The sequence below is a fragment of the Miniopterus schreibersii genome (genome assembly GCF_964146895.1).
Source record: "Miniopterus schreibersii genome assembly, chromosome: 8".
Lineage (NCBI taxonomy): Eukaryota > Metazoa > Chordata > Mammalia > Chiroptera > Miniopteridae > Miniopterus > Miniopterus schreibersii.
This window is the reverse complement of record NC_138109.1, coordinates 17,125,487-17,146,068: the sequence shown is the minus strand read 5'-3', so window position 1 is coordinate 17,146,068 and position 20,582 is coordinate 17,125,487. Positions and strand designations below refer to the sequence as shown.

Below are 20,582 nucleotides of genomic sequence, written 5' to 3'. Positions count from 1 at the left end.
ATACTTTTATATTTAAACTCTTTCTTGTTGAAGCTTTTGTAATTTATATGAGTTGTAGTTCATAGTATTTGTGAGAGCACTTTGTATACTATCTCACTTGATTTCACAATAACCCTCTATGGTACAGAGGGCTAGGTAAATCTTCTAAGGGCATTAAGGTTTTGAGAAGGGATTTCTGAACATGTTCATGTATCAGAGCTCTGACTAGAACATGTGACTCAGCACTAACCAGTAATACTTTATTTTAGTCAGTCTGAGCTGTCCTTTTTCTGAGTTAATGTCAGATTCTTTTAATGTAATGAGAATGTAATGAGATATTTACTAAGAAACTGAAAAAATTGGAGGGGGTGGCTATATCTTACCAGCTAGTTAATATATCAGGTATTTGACTTGAGCATTGGCTATGTTCCAGTGAAACTAAGCTTCTGTTGGGAGTTTGCATTGCCAGGTAACATGATCAGACCTGATCGTGCCTGCAGGGCTGTAGCATTCCTGTGACTGGTGGTATTCTTTAAGAAGACACATTTCTGCTGAGACAGCTCTATGCAGCCTGTGTTGAGTGTATAAGCAGTCACCTAATATTTTTTGCCTCTTGAGCAGAGTACTTGTTAGAGTGTGTGTTTAGTGTTGAGACCATTAGAAAACTTCATTGATACTTCCCTATGCAAATATTAGTGGGGGTATGGTCAAGCAGGCCCAGTCCTTAATAATCATCCCGCCTCTTAGTTTCTGCAAAGCTGTAGTCATGGTTCTTCTTGCAGTGTTTTGTTAGGGCTCTTAATTTTATGGGATTCGCACTGAAGTGGGATGGGTGATGCATTGGGCACACGGGAACATTTTATTGGCCGGTCAGTATTATCAGTATTATTAAAGATCAGCATACTCACTACTTTGTTCTTAAATAACAGCTAATTTTTTGAGTAGTTACTCTGGGTTTAGCATTGTACTTTATACATTATCTCATTTAATGTTCATAACAGTTCATTTTATAGGTGAGAAACTGAGGCATAGGGTGGTTAGATTCACACAGTTAATATTTAAAACCAGTTTTTAAAAAAAGATTTCAGAGCACCATGTGCTTTACCCTAAACTTAACACTATATTATGTCTTAAAATAAGAAACCTAGAGGTTCTTGACGTTCTCAGCCCTTTATTGTCTCCACAATAATGTGATGATTGATTGTGCAAGTATGGCTTTGTGTGTCTTGTTTTGTTAGATGATAAAATAAAAAAGGTGTTTCCAATAAAAATTTAGAGGATTCTCACTGGATAACAGTATTTGTAAACCAGTGCTTGATTTCTGTTTTATGTTCTCCAGAAGCCTCACGAATAAGCTTACTTGATTTCTTCTTTAAGTCTTTTCTTTTACAGACCTATAGTTCAAGCTGGGATAATAGTGCATGTGTGTGTTTTCTCCCAAAGACTGGAGAACACACACCATTAGAGGGGTAATTAGGAATCCCATTAATGGGATAAGACAAAGAGGAGTACAAGGCCTGTTGTGTTGCTGGGGAGGATGCAGGCTCTCCCAAGTCTTGGTTCTTAGTAGGTCTTGAAAGGGGTGCCAGCAACTAATTCAGAGATGATTGGATTATGAAATTAACCCCACACTAACTGGAACCACAAGAGACTAATGCAGTTTACTAATTTATAAGGAGAAATAATAACTCTCAACTGGACAGGATGATTGCATCCAGTAATCAGCATGCTCGGCTACAGGAGGAAGCCAAGTTCTTATAAAAAGCTTGCTTGGTAAGCAGAGTCTGAGCCAGGGAAGTTGCTTGGATGTTTTTAGTGGCTGCAGTAGTCAAGCTACTATCTATCCTGATGCATTAATTGCTTATAAGGATAGAATTTTTTTGTGCATCATATGCACAAACATGCCAAATGGATAATACTGCCTACATCTGACTCCTGGGTCTTTTTTTGCTTTTGTTGGACCCGTTCCTAGTTCTCGTTATCTTCGTTTAGAATTGTCAAATCTTTTAATCCTCTTATTGCCTAATATATTTTGTAAGCCTCTGCTGTGATCTGTTCTTTTTTGTCCTGTCAAAGAGCAGTATTTATTTCCAAGTTCTTGATGGAGTAAGCAGTAACTCTCTTTTCATCCACTAGTTGTACTGCAGTTTTTGGTGATTGAACTGAGATGTGGTTTAAGTGAAGGTTTGGCAGCTTCTGACATAACATGCCAGTAGGTTGGTGAACCCCAGGATGTTTTAGCCAGTGTTGTGGATGACGTTACCTCCAGAAAGGTTGCTGCTGAATTTGAAATAACAGTTGGATACTCAACATCACTTTTTCCTATAATTCAGTAGATGATAGTATAGTTCCTTTTAATATCAGATTAGAATAGTAATGTATTTTAGTTGACTCTTGAATATGTGATTGCTACTAATTCTTAGTAAGCGTAGCATGTATGAGTTGAATTTGATTTAACAGAATTTTTAAAAGCCAGTCATTTTTAAATTTTTAAATAAGGGCTATATGACAAAGTAGGGGAGAACATGAAATGGAATTGACATTTCCCACCCAAATTCAAAAGTACTTGGATTTTAGATATTAGAAATAGAACAAGAAGTGCTTCTTGAAATCAAACTCTTAAAGAATTATTTTGATTATAAGAAAACTCCCCCATATATTCACTGCTGTATCAGTTACCTATTGCTACATGATAAATTACAAGCCCAAAATTTAGTGGCTTAAAACAACAGTTTAAGCCTCACAGTTTCTGGAGGTCAAGAAACCCAGTCATGGCTTTGCAAGAACCTCTATTTCAGGGTCCCTCACAAGCTGCAGTGAAGATTTCAGCTGGGGCTGCAGCCATCAAAGTTCATATGGGGAAGGGTCTGCCTCCAAACTCATTCATGTGGTTGATGTCAGGATTAAGTTCCTCACAAGTTGTTGGACTAAGGGTCTCAATTCATAATGAATTGATGTCCAGTGATCCCTCGTGGTCCCACAACGCAGTGGCTAGCTTTATCCCAGGGAGCAGGCAGGAGAAATGGGAGTATGAGGGCAAAAGAGAGGAGTAACAATCTGGAGAGTGACGACCCATCACTCTTGCTGTGTATTATTCCTCAGAAGCAACTCACAAGGTCTAGCCCACAGTCAAGGGAAGGAGGTTACGTAAGGGCTCGAGTACCAGAGGAATCATTTCATATGCCACTTACCACACAACTGAGAGGATGGGTATGTTTTGGAGAAAAAAAAGTAACTAGTTTCTTTGTAAGGTCCGGAGATTCTGAAAAGGTTTACTGAGTTTGCTTCTGTCTTTGCTCAAGTACTTTGGTGCAGTACTTTTCCTTTCCTCCCATTTGCAGGGCACTCTTGCAACCCGTAGTTTTCTCTACCTTGTTTTCTCCCAGAATCAGCATGCTGCCACCCTCTCTCCCCCACCTCCTTTTTCTTTATCTCTTACAGACTTGCCTGTTCAGTCCCTGCTGTTTTCATTGATAATAGTTATTTGATCTTCTTGCTGCCACTCTGCCAAAGCATATGGAGTTCTAGTGCTTTTGGGGCTGTTCCTAGCATCTACTTAGGATTGTATTTATACCAGTTGTTAATAGTGGGAGATACGGCCTCTTGGTATTTGACTAGGGTCTTGAGTTTTTTGGCTTGTGTTCCTATGAGACTTGTTGCATTTATTACTGCTTTGAAGTAGAATCTACACTTTTTAGCACCTTTCTACATGTTGTATAGTTGTTTCCTTTGAGAGAATTTGGCCTGGAAACAGCCTTGCTTACATGTTAACTTGTTTTTGCTGGCTTTGGGTGTTATGACAGCCTGGCAAGCTACAGTGAAAGATGACAGGATCCAGAAGTCATTTTTGAAGCCTTCAGTTCAAGGACTGCTGTTTTCAATTAGCAATTTGACAAATTATGGACAGATTATATTATTTTGCACATGGAATCTGGTGCTTATAGAATCTTTTCCTTGAGCTTTGAATAAAGATTTTCCAATTTGTATAGAGAGGGATGAGCACTATAATGAATATTTTTGATCACCTTTGCTCTCTTTCCATGTTATATGGAGAATAAAATTAGCCAACAAATGAAGTGTACCTTGTGCTGACATTCTTTCTTCTCGTGCACAGAGAAGTTGATGTGGACTTCTGTTTGCTCACACTCCCTACAGGACACAGGAGAAAAACCAGAATGTTAGTTGGAAAGGGACAACCAATAGGGAAATAAATTCTCTTTGTAATCTTGTGAGAGGACAGTTTTGAGATTAAAAGGAGAAGTTGTTTAAAAACAAGAATTCTTGAATTGTGCTTGAGTAGTTCACATTAATTTTCAGTGTCCCTTCTGTGATTTACAGCTATTTTGCCTTGGCGTGATGCCACGATGCCACTGAATACATTTATTGAGAACTTACTATGTAGCAGGCATTGTGCTTCTAATCATCGCAACAACTTGAAAAATATTTTCTTCATCAGTACAATGAGAATGAGGCCCAGGACAGTTAAGTGATTTGTCCTAGGACACCACATCAAAGTTGTCTGGTCTAGGGCTTCCTTTTTCCACTCCTTAGCTATGGTCTGGGCTCTTCCTCCTGTTTGTTCCTTCCCTGCTCCCCAAATCTCCTCAAGGTAGCAGACTAGCTATCTCCTTGTTTCCTCCTAGGAGTGAACCTAAGGGGTTCACTAGGAGTTGACTGCTTATAACTGCTCATCTTCAAGTAAACCTATGCTCCTTTGTATTCACTCGCCAGACCAAAATCTGTATTCTGTCATGATCTTGTTGACTTTGAAATAAATTAGGGCCTGAAGAGAAAAGTGTGTGGGAAACTGCTTTGGTCCAGGTAGTAACCCATACCTATCAGATTTTTAGAGCTAGATTAAAATTATGCTGAGAAACCTAGAATTTAGGTTTGGAAAGTCGAGATTCATTTTAGTGAGGACAAAGTCGAGTTATTCTATTAGCATTGAGTTACGGGTTTTAAATTGGAAAGGTAGACATTTATTGTCGAGGAGAGCAAATGTTTTGTGCTTCCTGGTTTTTAATTCTGTTCCTTTGAGAAATTCAGTTCTCCAGGTGTGCTCATTTATGCTCCAAAGCAGTGATTAAGTGCTGTCTCAAACACCTGAGTTTCTTGTCTGACTAGTAGCAGCTGAAATGAAAACATAATTAGAGGAAATAAAGAGGGACATTTTAGTAAGTAAAGCCGATGACCAGAATGAGGAATGATGGCATTCTAGTGGAATTTTACTTTGTAACTCTGGTCACGAATGCTTTGATCTTGTGCAAAACTATACTGTGTTTTGCTTGAAGGATACCTTGCATTTCTTTGGTTGAAGCTAGTTTAAAGTTCTCATATTGGTTTAGGGCCAGTGACGCCTGCGTTTCTACAAAGCATAGAATGTTTTGTGAAGTCACTTTAGTGGCATTATTAAGTATTGTTAAAATTAATTGAGGTTAGGAGATTTTATTTCTTTTCCAGTAATGGGGAAAGCCAGCAGTTCTGTCTTTCCAAAATTTTTGGAATAGGTTAATGATGTGGTTGGGAAGTGGGTTTTTAAAAATTTTTTTCTGGTGATGGAAGTGTTTTGGTTAATAGAATCTCTGTATATAAAGGTGGTGGATTTTGCCTCTAACATTCTGTAGGTGGGGTCTGAGTTCATGTTTTAGCTTGAGTAACTTTGTATGGTCAGTTAGTACACCTGTAGGCAGAAGTGTTTTAGTAGTTGTAAGTACTTTTCTTTTTTCAATAAGAGACTTCTTAGCAAGCAGTTAGCTAATAGGTTTAATATTTGTCCCCTTTCGCCCCTTTACAAATCTTGGCATAGGTTAAGTGAATAATTCTAAATATTTAAGCCGAGCCTTTATTGTGATGGGTTGATCTGTGCAGTCCCCCAACCCCCTTGCCTTAGGCCTCTCTGTGACTTTTGCCAAATGTACCATAGTGCTCTGGGTACAATCTGGGTAGCTAGAACACTGTGATTAAAGATCTTCAGGGCACCTGAGCATCTTCAGTACCCGTGTCTAAAAGAAAGTGTTGACTGCTGTACTTTCATCCTTTATGAATTCTTTAAAAGCATCTATTATTTTTAATTTGCAGCAGCTCTTGCCAGGTAAAAAGTTTTGGGAAACAGATGAATCCAGCAAAGATGGACCAAAAGGAATATTCCTGGGTGATCAATGGCGAGACAGTGCCTGGGGAACATCAGGTAATCTAGATCTAGCATCTGTACTGTGATTTATGCCTGTCTTAGAGCTCCTTTCCTCAGCAGTTGGCAAGCCATGAATTTTACATCAGTGACATAAGCATGTCAAGCAGTGTCCTGTCCTGTCATATAATTGCCATGAAGGAGCTTATATGATATAATTTATTAAAACATAATTAAGACAAAATCAAATCTTCAATATTTTATTGAAGTGCTAGCCACAGGGGAATGGTCTTATTTGAAATGACCATAATTTCAGCTATAACTTCTTGTTCTGTACTGCTGTCAGCATACTTAGAACTAGAAAATCCATGCCTGCCATTTGAAGTCATGTTTCTTTTTCCTCCCCTGGCCCCTGTATAACATGTATGGGATGATCTGTCTGTGAATGTGGTTGGGGCCAAATCGAGTCACTGGGCATGGATGCTTTTCTGACAGACTACCCTTGAAGAGGGATGGGGAGAACTTGTAGAGGCAGACATCTGACAGCAGAAAGAAATGACATTATAGGGAGGAAGGAGACAGAAAACACAAAAGCTGATGTGCTGTTACAGCACAGTGTAAGAATGGAACCTCAGACAACAGCAGATCATCAGAAAAGATCAAATTACGTTGTTTTAAAAAAGGGCAGTAAAGCCATATTTTGTTTTAGTAATATTATTAATAAAATATATTAAAAAGGAATTCTACCACTTGAAAGGGGCAAACATTAATTTACTCACTTAGCTAGGTAAACCAGTTATGTGAACTGCTGTATTGCTCTGCTATCCTGGATATATGAGGGGTGTGTTCCGTTTTCTTAGTTATTTAGAATATTATACTTAGGGATAAACACAATAGGAAGTTTTGACTCAACTGACCATGGCAGGTTTCCTGATTCCCAGTCATTGGTTTATCCATGAGACATCACTCGTAATTTATTTGAGCCTCTGGCTGCACTGTATCATGCTTGTGTATCTTTTTTGTAGATCATTCAGTTTCCCAGCCAATCATGGTGCAGAGAAGACCTGGTCAGAGTTTCCATGTGAACAGTGAGGTCAATTCTGTACTGTCCCCACGGTCGGAGAGTGGGGGACTAGGCGTTAGCATGGTGGAGTATGTGTTGAGCTCATCCCCGGGCGATTCCTGTCTAAGAAAAGGAGGATTTGTAAGTTGGCTTGAGGAACTTGTTCCTATATCTTTTTTTTTATCCCCCAAAACAAAACATGCCTGTTTCCTTAGATATTCACAGCACTAATTAGAGGGTATTATAAAACACTTTATTGAAATAAGTAGGAGATGTAAACCAAGCTATTAAAAAACAGAAATTATGTTTTCTTGGGACACATTGATAGTAATGTGAGGTAAGAACTGAAATCTAGATCTCAGTTCATTGGTCTACCAGAAAATACCGTTTTTAGTTTAAAACAAAAAAAGTAAAAAAAGAGTAGGAATTTTTAGAAAAGCTGAAATTGGGGTGCCAGTAGTGAATAGATTGGAGAGCAGTGACTTGTTAGCATCCAAGAACCCTTAAAATGGATCAGCTATGTAGGATCATTCTTGTTTTGCTAGCCAGGTTTTAATTATGGAATGATCTTTGACCTTCTTTGAACAGCTTTTTCTCTAACACCCAGCCTGTCAGGAAATTAATAATTCTATTAATTTTGTATCTGTAATTTTTTTTGAATTCATCATATCAACCTCTTTGATGCCACATTTTAGCCAAAGCAGCTTCTCTGTCTATAGTTTCTTCCCTTTTAAGTCTAAGCAGTCCTCCTCAGGCATCCTTGATAGCCTTTCTCAAAACTAGTCCTTTCTTACGTCATCAACTTTCTAGATCTAGAAGTCTTAAGATGGAAACATTTGAGTCTTCCTCATTTAGTATTCTGTGATTAGTATTATATTCAAGTCACAGATAGGAAGGCCACAAGAGGTACTGTGAGTCTGTCTGCCCTCTTTTCCCCCCAGCTCAGTTTGTTTTGTGTATTTCCAAAGCTCTTTCTGCTTGAAATCTTTCTGGGCTAATACTAATTGTTGCCAATCATTTAGAAACCTTTTCCCTTCAAATCGTATTAATTTTTCCTCCGTAACTCTTTATCTTACAGCATTTGTTGTCAATATTTTTCTTGGCATATATCTGTTGCTAGATGTCAGAGGCTTGGTCCTGTTTCCCCCGTTCCACTTGAAACTTCTTTAGAGTAATAGTAGTAGTTCTTTTTTGGTGCTGCTTCCTCTAGTGTCAAGTCCAATACTTTAATTAATGTTGGTGGATATTAAATGAATGATTGTTGACTTGGTTGGCATGAAGAGAACCAGGTACACATGGAGTTAGTTTTATTCTAGGCATGTCTAAGTTGTTGGTTCAATTTACATTGACGCTTGATGTGGCTTGGAGCTTTTAATTCCACAGGAAAAAAAAACACAGAAAAAGTGAAGTGAGATGAACTTCTCTAGGAGACTGGTTTGGATTTCTCCCAGTTCCACACTTAGAAGTTTAGTGTGAGGAATTTAGCCACAAGACTATCTTTTATAACAACCCTTAGGAAGATCAAGGAACTAAACTGGGGCTTTTGTCTTAGTCTTGAGTACTAGCCCTTCCAAAGCTGGCCTGATTGTTTTTTGGGGTTTTGACCTGTAAAGACCATAGGTCAGGTTTAGTGGTTCCTCGATCAGATAGGAAAAGACTTTTTTTATTTGAAACTTCCCAGGAGGTTGCTTGGGAAGAAGAAAGGAATGGGATCAGGCAAAAATGATTGCTTGCCTGCTGTCCCACAGGAGGAGTGGTGTTACTGATTCTCCTCTTTCACCTTGTCCCCAGCACACCTGTTTGTTTGTCCTCATACATGTCTCTCTCATGAGCCCATATTTCTTATAGGAAGTGCTGCCTTCTAATTTCTGTCTATAACTTTGTTATTTACTGTAGGAGAAAAGTTAGTATCGTGTGTAGTAAGTTGTTACTGCGGTGAACTGGAACCTGTTTATGTGTCTGATCAGTTTTTAATTTTTGTGCATTATCCAAGGTGGCGTGTGCCTGGGTTACTGTGAAGTTTGCAGGAGGCAGAAAAATAATTGGGATAAGGAGAAAGATAAAATGCTGGGATTGAATGAATGTTTTTGTCTGTTTTTCTCTTTTTAAACAATTGTTTCATTAGTTGATCTTACAACAAAGCTGTGTCTTTTGCATTGTGTTTTGTATTTGTATTTATAAAGGCACCTCTCATCCTTAGTTGTCTTGGGAGACTGGTGATTCTTAGCTCTTACAGTATTGTCACCAGAAGTTAAGACCACAGGACAGAGGTTGGAAAATTGAACTCTAGCAGTCAGATAATCTACTGAGCTGCTTAGGCTTGCATTAAGATAAATGAAAATTCTGCACATCTGTGTTCCAGCTTCTCAGAGGAAGGTTGTGGGTAATGAAAGATTATTCTATATTTTGACATGGGCGCCATCTAAAGGATGATGTAGGAGTACTGATCAGTGACATCAAGCTGCCACATTGGCATATTCAGTATTGATGGATGCATGAGGATCAATGAACTACTTTATTGCTTGTCGTTGTATCCTGCTGATCTTGTACCTAACTTGGCTTTGTTCTGCCTATTGGTTAGGATGACATTTGACCAAAGCTCTGGTCATGGAAACCCAAATCACTTTTTGATTGTCATATGCATGCATCTTCTTGGAAAAGGTGAGCTTTAAAAACAAAACAAATCTAGCCTGTCCTTCAAAGTGTTGAGCTCAGCAGCCAAAAAGATAGAATATCTGCTTCTTATAGCTAATTGTACTAAAGGGTGGGTAATGGGCAGTTTATGGGTCAGAGCACTCAGATGTTTTTACTTTTTGGGTGGCTGTACCAGCATTACCTCCAGTAAACCATGAAGAAGCCTTATTTGAATCCCCTTAGAGCTGGAAACATCATTTCTGATGGTATAATGAATGTAGACCTCAAAACAAGTACTAAGGGGTCATTTTCAGATACTGACAATAGATAATCTGGGCTCTGATTAATTTTTCAGTTAAAGGAGATTTAGAACCAAAGCATTCTACTCATTGTATGGTGGTTTCCCATTTTCAATAAGGTTGTTTCCTGGTTGCAGCTTGACTGAAAGTATTTAACTCTTTGTCTAGCTTTTTAAAGTTCATTTTGATTGTACAAATGGATTCAGTTTAGTAGTTTTGGCTTCTGTGATAAAGAGTTCTTTCAGGTTAACAGTAAGAATCTGATAGCAATATTTTGTTCTTAGCACCCACTATAAATTTTCAGTAGTATTCCACATAGGAACCAGAAACTTCAGGATAGCAGTTTTCAGAATAGGAAACCTCAGAATACTAGTTAAGTCAGGGTCAAGTCTTTTATTTATTTTCTTTTTGTATCTTTTATTTATTCTGAGAATAAGACCCCCCCGACCCCCCAAAACGCATGGTTCAGAATTGTTACAAAATCACATGTAATGAAATTGCCTAAGGACCCTGCTGTTGGTTTTTTTGAATACCAGCTGATCTTCAAGTAGATTGAAGCCTAGCCAGCCAGAACTTTCTATCTTTCATAATTTCTTTTTTAAAAATATTTTTTTATTGATTTTTAGAGAGAGCAAGGGAGAGGGCGAGAGACAAACATGGATGTGAGGGCGAAACATTGATCAGCCGCCTCCTGCATGCCGCCCCCCATCCCCCTACTGGGGATAGAGCCTGCAACCCAGGCATGTGCCCCAACTGGAAATTGAACCAGCAACCTTTTGGTGCACAGGATGACACCCAACCAACTGAGCCACACTGGCCAGGGCTGTCTTGCATAATTTCTGTCTTTCTGGTTCATAGTGCCCAGGGAAACGATAAAGACCACTATAAACTTCGATTACGCTGAAGAAAGATTACCTTAGAAGAAAGCTTTTTAGAAAAAACATCTTGGGAAGACCTTTCTGCTTGTCTGAGCAGATTGCCTTCTAACCTGGAGGATGCATGCACACATATAAATTCATTTGGGTCATAAAACTTGAAGACTTGCTTTTCTAGTCTTCACTGCATGTTAGGTAACCAGTGCTACTTTATTTTGTTTAAAGACTTTATGCAGTATAGTACAGATAGACGTCAGGGGTTTAAGTCTCAACTGGATCTTAACTTCCTCATCTGCAAAATGGGGATAATTAGAACCCCAGAAGTCTAATTCATATGGCTAGGTAATAATATTTATAGAAATGCTTTGTAAATCTTATAAAATCTTTCTCCTCAAAGTCTATGGGCTAATAGTATCATCATCACCCAGGAGCTTATTAGAAATGCAGACTCTCAGACCCTGCCCCAGACCTATTGAATCAAAATCTGCATTTTGACAGGAGCTCAAGGTGATTTTGTATGTACGTTAAAGTCTGAAAAATACTATAAGACCTAATTTTCTTGGAAGTTTGTGTTTTTTTGTTTTTTTTTTTAATATATCTTTATTGATTTCAGAGAGACAAAGGGAGAGGGAGAGAGAGAGATAGATACATCAATGATGAGAGAGTCATTGATCGGCTGCCTCCTGCACGTCCCCGACTGGGGATTGAGCCCACAACCCGGGCATGTGCCCCAACTGGGAATCGAACCGTGATCTCCTGGATGTTAGGTTGATGTTCAACCGCTGAGCCACGCCTGGCTGGGTGCTTGGAAGTTTAAGTTAGCAGGAAGCTATGGATCAAATTCGGAAACTTCTGTTTACAGGGTGGAGTTCCTTCAGATTTGAGTTTCCTTTGAGTAAGAAGTCTACATGCTGTACTTTGCAGTGCCAAGCTTTTAGACATTGACTAGATAAAAAGTAAAAAATCCCCCAAAACTTTGAGAAAAGCTGTTGGTTTTCATTTCTGTAATAAATAGCATTCTACACATGTAAGATATGTTTTCTTTTTTCTCTTGGATCTGGTCGTTAAACAGCAGAGGGGAATACTTTTTACTTTTCTGCACAATAGGAATTTAGTGATCATATATGCAGTGCCTGGTATATTTTGTGTTTTACTCTTTCTAAGTACACACCTCCTTACTTTGTTCATTTTGAAGTTGGGATGCATCTTTCAAATGAGAGTCATAGTTTAATTGTCAGTGTTTCCTTTTTAGCAGCACACAAAATGATGGTATGTCTTACAAATTGATGGTGTCTCAGATTTGATGAAATGTAATTGGTGGCAGCTTGAGTCTGTATGAATATTTCAGAAAAATCAGTAGGACAAGGAGTAATGATTAGAGCCATAACAGCTTCTATCGGGGAGACATGAGCTGTCTTGAAATTATGAAGCTTTGGGGAAGTAGAGGTGAGGGTGGGTTTATTTGAAAGAGGCAGTGGTAAAAAATGAAAATTGGATAAAGTACTGCTAAGAATTTTTAAAAAAAGAATTTTACTTTCATGTATTGCCTTATTTAACCCTTGAAACAACCCTTTGAGGTAACTGTTGGCCCTATGAATTTATAGATGAGTAAAATGAGGTTTGGAAAGGAAGTGATGGTGCCTGGATTCAAACTGTTCTAATTTCAGTTCTTAACTATATTGCTTTCTATTATGCCCTACTTGCTTGTTTATTAGTCGAGTTTCTCACAATAGGTAAAAATCAATTTAAGAGAGTAATTTATATGGCTAGAAATTTCAAACTTTTATTCACTTTAATATTTCACATTTTTATTAATGGTAGAGCTATAAACTGCTGAACTTTAAAGGAAATGGACTTTCCCCCCTCCATTTTGTAAAAAATGGACAAATGTATACACAAGAAACTACTTTTTTAGCTATGTTACAGTTTCTAGACTCAGTGTGTCAAGCAGATGTGTTAAATATTCCTTTTTAAAAGGAGGGGAGGAAGATTACTATTTTCATTGAACGTAACTTCTGCCACATGGAGCTTTGTGGTAAGATCACTGCGGTAAGAGAAGAGATTAAATTCTCATTTCTCTGACTTCACTCAGATACTCAGAATTAATAGATAGTCCCTGAAATATTCCTCCTGTTATATGAAGCTTTTGAGGAAGCTGAGCCATAATTGGATGTACTATGATCTCTACAATATATGTTACTTCTATCTGCTTGCTCTTCTCTCAGTTCTTTAATATCTAGCAATGGAACATATTCATTCCTCTGCCTCTGTAGATCAGGGGTCTCACAGCTCTCTTGGCCCCACTCTTGAGATTTAAAAAAATTTTTTTTTATTGATTTCAGAGAGAGGAAGGGAGAGGGAGAGGGAGAGAGAGAAACATCAATGATGAGAGAGTCATTGATCGAGCCTGCAACCTGGGCATGTGCCCTGACGGGGAATCTAACCCTGATCACCTGGATCCCAGGTTGACGCTCAACCGCTGAGCCACACCCGGCTGGGCACTCTTGAGATTTTGGTTGGGCTTGGCCACTTGCATTTTGAGCACTCACTGAAGCCTATATTTGAGTACTACAGCTTTGGCTTAACATTGAAACCCACAATAAAAAGATGCTATTCACCCTGTTTTATTTTTTCTTTCACTTAGTTAATAGACTTTTCTAGTACTATTATGTACTAGGTAACATGATCAAAAAAACCCCATAAACTCTTTTTTTTATGATGTTTATATTGGACTTAATTACAGTGGTTCTCAGTTGTGACTGCTTATTGGAGTTACTAGAGAAGTGTTTATAACATTTGTGGGAGCCTGTGCAGACCAATTAAGTCAGAATCTCTGGGAACAAGTCCAGACACTTGTAAATTTTAAAATGATTGCGGTAGTCAACACTGATCACAGAGCCATTGTGTTGTGAAAATGATAGTGTCCCTGGTAGGATCAGATTATGTTAGTTAAACCACTTAATTGGGGCATTTAAGGTTTTAATCTTGGTATCATAGATAATGCTACGTAAGAAATAGATCCTAGTACATAGCTTTCACTAATATATTACCTTTGTATAAAATGATTTACAGTTTACAAAACTTTTGTATTATTTCATTGATGTTTGTAACTACTCTGTTTTAAACAAAAGTATCCCTGTTTTACTGATTGGAAAACTAAGCCTCAGTTTAATAACCTTTCTAAAGTCTTGTGACCAGTAAGTGTTAGCAGTTGAGATAGAATGTAGAGTCTGTGCAACCTGGGTTAGTTCTTTCTTAAATAAAAAAAGAAATTAAATTCCGTAAAATGTTCCAGCCCATTTATACTGCTGTTTTCTCTTTAGGGCCTTCACATTTCTGAGAGACCATTTTATGATCCTGAACCCTTTATTCTCTTATTTAGAAATTAGACTTTATGTCAACTTTTTTTGTTTAGGGCTGTTGTTGATTTACTGAACTTTCTACTATTAAAATATGACTGTATAGAAAAGCGTATAAGCCATAAACGTTCATCTTTGTGAATTTCCACAAAGTGAATACACCCATGCATCCACACCAAGAAATGGAAGACTCATTTTGGAGCCCCCACCTTCAGGCTGGAAGGAACCTACTGTTCTGATGGGGCATTTCTATTCAGAGTAGAAAACCAGGCAGTTGTATTTTAATTGAAAGGACTATAATACTAGTGAGAAACAGCCCACCCCAGGGCTACATTTGACAATCTACCCTTTGGGAGTATAATTGATAATAGAAGTATCAGTACCACATTTTCAGGCCAGAGCAGCTGGGCTGAGCAGCTTCTCAGCAATCCCTTGTAAAGGGTCACTGAGGAAAGATAACACCAAAGCATTGATTTGGTGAGTGAGTCTCGCTGTCACCAGATTTCTTGCTTGTTGGTGAAACTTCCTACTACTTTATCCCATTGTCTTCCTATTTTTGCGCACAGACCTTTTGAACTTAAGAGAAATGGGAGTTTAACTGCTTCTTCCGAGCCAGTGACTTGATTTGTAGATTTGTAGAAGGTGACTTACACGTGTTAGTTGGGTGATGCTTCTAATACGCTTTTACTATTGACATTGATGGTGTCTGATTTATGTGGAGTTGTTTGTTATCTAGACCATATCTCCACCTATGGGATTCTTAGCTGATGGTAAGGACAATGAGAGGATGCTCGTTTTATCAGTTCAGTTTTGTAGGAGTTTTTTGGTCATTCAGTTTTCTTTGTCATAGTTTCTAAACTTCTGCCAGGCACTGTATTTAGTGCTGGAGATATAAAAATGAACACACAGCTTCTGTCAGTTTTACCTTTGCAGTAGGAGGGAACTATTGTCTCTGGACATTTTGAAACATCTTCCTGTCTTCAGAATCCTGTCATATTTTCATCTCCGCGCTGGGATCTCCATGTGGTGCTTAATTGGTTGTCACTCACCCTTTTTGTACCACTGACAGTCTTATTCTTTTGAAGATTCTGCTATGTATTCACATCTCAGTGGCTGCTAAAACTAATTTATCATCTTGATGCCACATGAAACTGTTGTATATCCTTCTTGTATGTGTTCCTTTGTTCATACTAGCCATGATATCTTTTTCTATTTTGCATTTGAACAGAGCATGATTTTGAAAGTACAATGGACTCTGAACTGGTAGTTGAGAGGTCCAAGCATGTCAAGTTACGAGTTGAGTTCCCCTTTCTGGGCCAGAGATCTTTAAGAACTACTCTGAGAGCATTTGTTTATTTTGTATTTGTAGGCCTGCCCATTCACAACAGTGTCTGCTGCTCCAGCCTCCATTATTGATTTCCCCCCAGTGAAATTTGCTTGTAGTGACTGGAAATGCTGTGCAGCAGCCTTCGTCTTCTGATTGCATTTTGCCTTTTACCAGGAGCTTTAATTGGTCTAGGTGTGTTTTTTCTTCCTTAAACCAGAAGTCAGTGGTGGGAACAAGTGAGTGCCTCTCTCTACTTTTACAAAAGCAGTAGCTATTGCCTGGCCGGTGTGGCTTAGTGGTTGAGCATCGACCTGTGATCCAGGAGATCACAGTTCAGTTCCAGGTCAGGGCACATACCCCGGTTGTGGGCTGGATCCCTGTCAGGGGGTGTGCAGGAGGCAGCCGATCAATGACTCTCTCTCATCATTGATGTTTCTATCTCTCTCCTTCTCTCTTCCTCTCTCTGAAATCAATAAAAATATATTAAAAAAAACAAACAAAAAAAACCAAAACCAAACAAAAATAGTTATTTATTCTTTGGTAAGATTGTGTCAAGCTCTCTGTACCGTATCAAGTCTCTATATCCAATATTTGTTTCCTTTTGGAAATCAAGGCACATTTGCTTTATATATCCAGGTCTTAACTTAGGGTATTGGTCAGAGGAGACAGATTTAATTCCCTTAGAAAACAGGACATCAGTGTGCTTGGCATCACAATTCTTTTAGGTCCAGTCTTTCATTATTCACAGTTTGAAACACTTCAAAGATAACTTCTGTTGATCAGTGATTCAACTTACAATGCTTCCAGGTAGCCTCAAAATAATCTGGTATGGGACAGGTCGATAGAAGAAGACAACACTTATTGGTGAGAGAATTTCACAGCTAGATTTAACATGTTTTGAAGGATTAAAAAATTAAAGTTAAGGATGATTGATGAATTATTGATGCAATAACTGGGGTGGTGGTGGTAGTGCAAATTGGCAGGGCTTATATTCCAAGATGAGCATAATTGAATTGGAATGATGTCAGGCTACACTTAGCTCAATATTCGGAAATAAGGGAGGAGTTTACATACACAATGTGAAGGAGATTTTTTTTTTTATAGGTGTAACACTTTTCCAATTATACTATTAGCTGCCGTACCTGGAGCTTGTTAGTCGTGCTATTACATAGAGTTAGATTTGAGAGTAGAGAAGTGGGACCAAGAGATATAAAGTTTTGGCCTGGCTTTGGGTAGAAAGGAAAAACATGGGATGGTGGGACACTGGGCATGGTAAGACTGTCCTAAACTCTGTAACGTCAATGTATGTCTGTCTCCCCCATTTGGCAAGACTTTCTGCAGTGTTCCTGCCTCTGTGTTGTCTGTTAATTAGATTGTAATGTCTTAGAAGAACACAGACACTATCCTGTTCTAATTAGCATCTAGTGTAGTCTGGTGTCCACAGTGGTTGCCCACTATCATTAGTTGATGATTAGTGAAGCTGAAGCTATTTTTTAAACAGGGCCCAAGGGATGCAGACAGTGATGAAAACGACAAAAGTGAAAAGAAGAACAAGGGTACGTTTGATGGAGATAAGCTAGGAGATTTGAAGGAGGAGGGTGATGTGATGGACAAGACCAATGGTTTACCAGTGCAGAATGGGATTGATGCAGACGTCAAAGATTTTAGGTTTGTATGTTTTACACTTCTGATTTTTGAATGGGGACTATGGGTTTTTGTTTTGATTTAGTTTTATTTTGATTTTAGTTTTCTTTTTCCCTCCTTATGTGTCTTTTTTAAGAATTGGATCTAGTGTAGGCCATACCACAAAGATTATAAATTAACTGGTAAGGTAGAATTTTCTAAGAGTTGTCAATGCCTGGTGCTTTGCCAAAACAATAGATTTTGCATTTGTACAGGGCTCTGTAATTTGCACATTAATTTCATAAAGAGCATTTCAGGATTCTCAAATATCAAAATCACCTGGAATGGGTGCCCTGGGACTTTTCCCAAGTTTCTCCCAAATCACTATCCTTGGAGAAACCATGGTTACTAATGGGAGTTTGTCGCCTCTCTGGCATGTTAGAGTAGATGGAAAAACATTTGAGAACTTATTTGAGGTAGGTGGTGTATCATTCTCCTTATTTTGAAGAACCAGAGATGCAGATTAAATGGCTTTTCTTAATCATACCCATTCCGTGGATGCCTTTCATTCCATCTCTGGTCATGATTGATTTGCTGGTTTTAACCTATAATTTAATATATGTACGCAGTATTAAAATAATATTGTATATTTGTCTTCCACATTTGGCAAGTATTCTTCATGTATGTAGATAACCTTTAGTGATGTTATATAATTTAAAAAATCTAAAAATCCTCAGTCAGTGATGTACATACAGATAGAGAATTTAATTTTGAATAGTTTTAAGTTAATCTAAAGTAAATATGTGTATGTCTGACCACACACATATATCTTACCCTAATATCTACCAAAGTCAAAATTAAAATATATTTTGGATCATTGTTGGTAGAACAATGTTAAATTTAATATTTCTAATCTAGTTTTTGTATCTTGTGAATGTAAAGAATTACAGTCTTTTGAAGAAATTTGAGTTGCCTAAGGTCTTTCAGATGAGTTTGGGTAGCCTCTCCATCCTGAATCTCAAGCAGTCCGTAGCAGTGTTTTCTGGTATTTGACTTTGGGGCAGGTGGTGGTGGTAGGGCTTGTGTGTGTCAAGGAACACAATAGCTTTAATTTGTACCACTATAGGATTTATTTTAGAGATGAAATGCATAGAATATAGTCACAGGTTACACTCCTGACTAGATTATAACATTATTCTATATTAGTCTGATTTGGAATCGTATCATCCTGCAATCCTTTTGCATAGAGTGATCATGTGCCCTGGGTTTCCCAGGACAGTACTTATTTATACCTGTTTCCCAGGATATTTATTAATAGCGCCCTTTTTTTGCTGTTAGGAGTGTCCTGGTTTGGATAATAAATTATATCTTATTACTTTTAATTCTTAGAGTTATCTCCTTAGTAGGGCCATATCCTAGATAATGAATTTATTTTGCACTATTTTGTAATGGTCTGCTTCTTCTGGTTTCTTAGAAGGGAAACAGTTTTAGCATTGGCCAGTATATCTAGATAATACAGAAAAAAAATTTTCACCTATATAAAAATTATTATTTTTAATAGAATCATTCTCAGATGTGGAACTTCCGCCTTAGAAACTTTTCCATTATTTCTATGTTTAAAAATATGTTGATTTGGGGCACATATTTTACTATCGAATTTTGGGATCTCTGTTTTCATGGATGCCACAGGTAGTGATTTTTCCAGTTGATCCAGTGTTCCTCAAATCTTAGTCTCTTGGTTGAAGGGATTGTAAATTAATAGCAGTAAATACAAATTTAAGGGGTGGGTTGTGGGAAGGCAAGCAGTAGAAAAGTCATTTTGTGATACAGCATGGAAACACCATAAATGGTCTTGGTTGTTTTGTAGAAATAGTGTTAAGTACTATTGATATAAGCTATGTCATGGACATTGTCCTTAAACTTGGGTTGCTGTAGTGTCCCTCCCCACTCAAAATAAGGTTTAATGCCCTTTACTTTCTCTGTTTAGCCGTACCCCTGGTAATTGCCAGAACTCTGCTAATGAAGTGGATCTTCTGGGTCCAAACCAGAATGGTTCTGAGGGCTTAGCCCAGCTGACCAGCACCAATGGTGCCAAGCCTGTGGAGGATTTCTCCAACATGGAGTCCCAGAGTGTCCCCTTGGACCCCATGGAACATGTGGGCATGGAGCCTCTTCAGTTTGATTATTCAGGCACGCAGGTACCTGTGGACTCAGCAGCAGCAACTGTGGGACTTTTTGACTACAATTCTCAACAACAGGTACTGTGTGTGTCTCTGTCACTCTCTCTACTCTCCCTCTAGCCAGCACATTATTCAAGTAACTAAGAATGGGGGGAACGGGAGGAGGGTGGCTTTATTTTAGGCTATTGATGGCTAGTCTTTCTTAGCCCAATAGTGATGTGGGTTTACAATGCCTCTGTATCTTCCCTTCAAGAAGCTGATTCCCATGCTGAGGGTATTGGCAAGAAACCACCCTCTTCTACAAGCACTTCCTTTGGCTCCTCTCAGGGCCTAAAGAGTGGGTGAGGTGGTGTTACCTCTTGTAACACAGTCCTCTGGGATGCTGATCTCTCTGAAGAGTAATGTGACTGTAATGGTATTAGTTTGCTTTGTTTTTAAAATAGTACAAACTCTGTTATCTACTATTGTTAAGATCCCAGTACTAGGTCGTCTTGTTAGTTGTCTTTTGAGTTATTGCACTTTGAAAGTTAGTTCCTTACAGTGAAAGTACTTGGCTCTTTTATTCATAAATACCTGGAAAATACTGCGTGTGTGCCTTCTGGTTTTGAAGGCATGGTATGACTAACTTTAGGGTTTACTGATCCTTCTTTTAATTATTATTTTTTTTAAGTAAAATCAGTTGTCTGGATTACTGAAAGAGGGCTGGTAGCTTTCTGATCTTAAGTACCATAAGTTTTCTCTTGTGGCTGGAAGCTGTTTGATGGGCCATGAATTTTGGACTGGAACATAAATATAAACTTCTAGGTTTGAAAGCTTAACGTCTCATATTAAAGTTTAGAAATTCTTTATCTGTAGGGAAATTGGCTTATCGTCTTTGGAAATCAGTTGTACCATACTGTTCCTTTAGTACTTGTCATAAATAGCTGATTTTAAATGAGTTTTGAATGATAGATGATTGGATAATAAGGTTAACCATAGGAAGTTTACAAAACGAAATCCCTTTAAGGATTTTCTCACCTGCATATGCTCTGTGCTGCTGTCAGATGGATATGTTAGGATTAATCCCACACTTTTTATAGAGTAAACTGAACGTGCACATTATTTTCCTTGTAGTTC

The 20,582-nt window shown here is 38.2% G+C and overlaps 1 protein-coding gene across 17 annotated transcripts in view; it reads left to right on the top strand.

Annotated features, from left to right (window-relative positions):
• Positions 1 to 20,582, top strand: part of PUM1 (pumilio RNA binding family member 1) — a 112,838-nt gene that overhangs the window by 38,080 nt on the left and 54,176 nt on the right. For 8 of the 17 annotated variants that reach the window (XM_081145670.1, XM_081145682.1, XM_081145680.1 and 5 more), the window contains exons 4-7: positions 6,058 to 6,166; positions 7,132 to 7,310; positions 17,165 to 17,331; positions 19,274 to 19,544. In XM_081145670.1, the coding sequence (XP_081001796.1) occupies positions 6,058 to 6,166; positions 7,132 to 7,310; positions 17,165 to 17,331; positions 19,274 to 19,544 (726 nt within the window). The remainder of the gene's footprint in view (positions 1 to 6,057; positions 6,167 to 7,131; positions 7,311 to 17,164; positions 17,332 to 19,273; positions 19,545 to 20,582) is intronic. The other 9 variants (XM_081145673.1, XM_081145672.1, XM_081145671.1 and 6 more) reach the window with 3 other exon arrangements.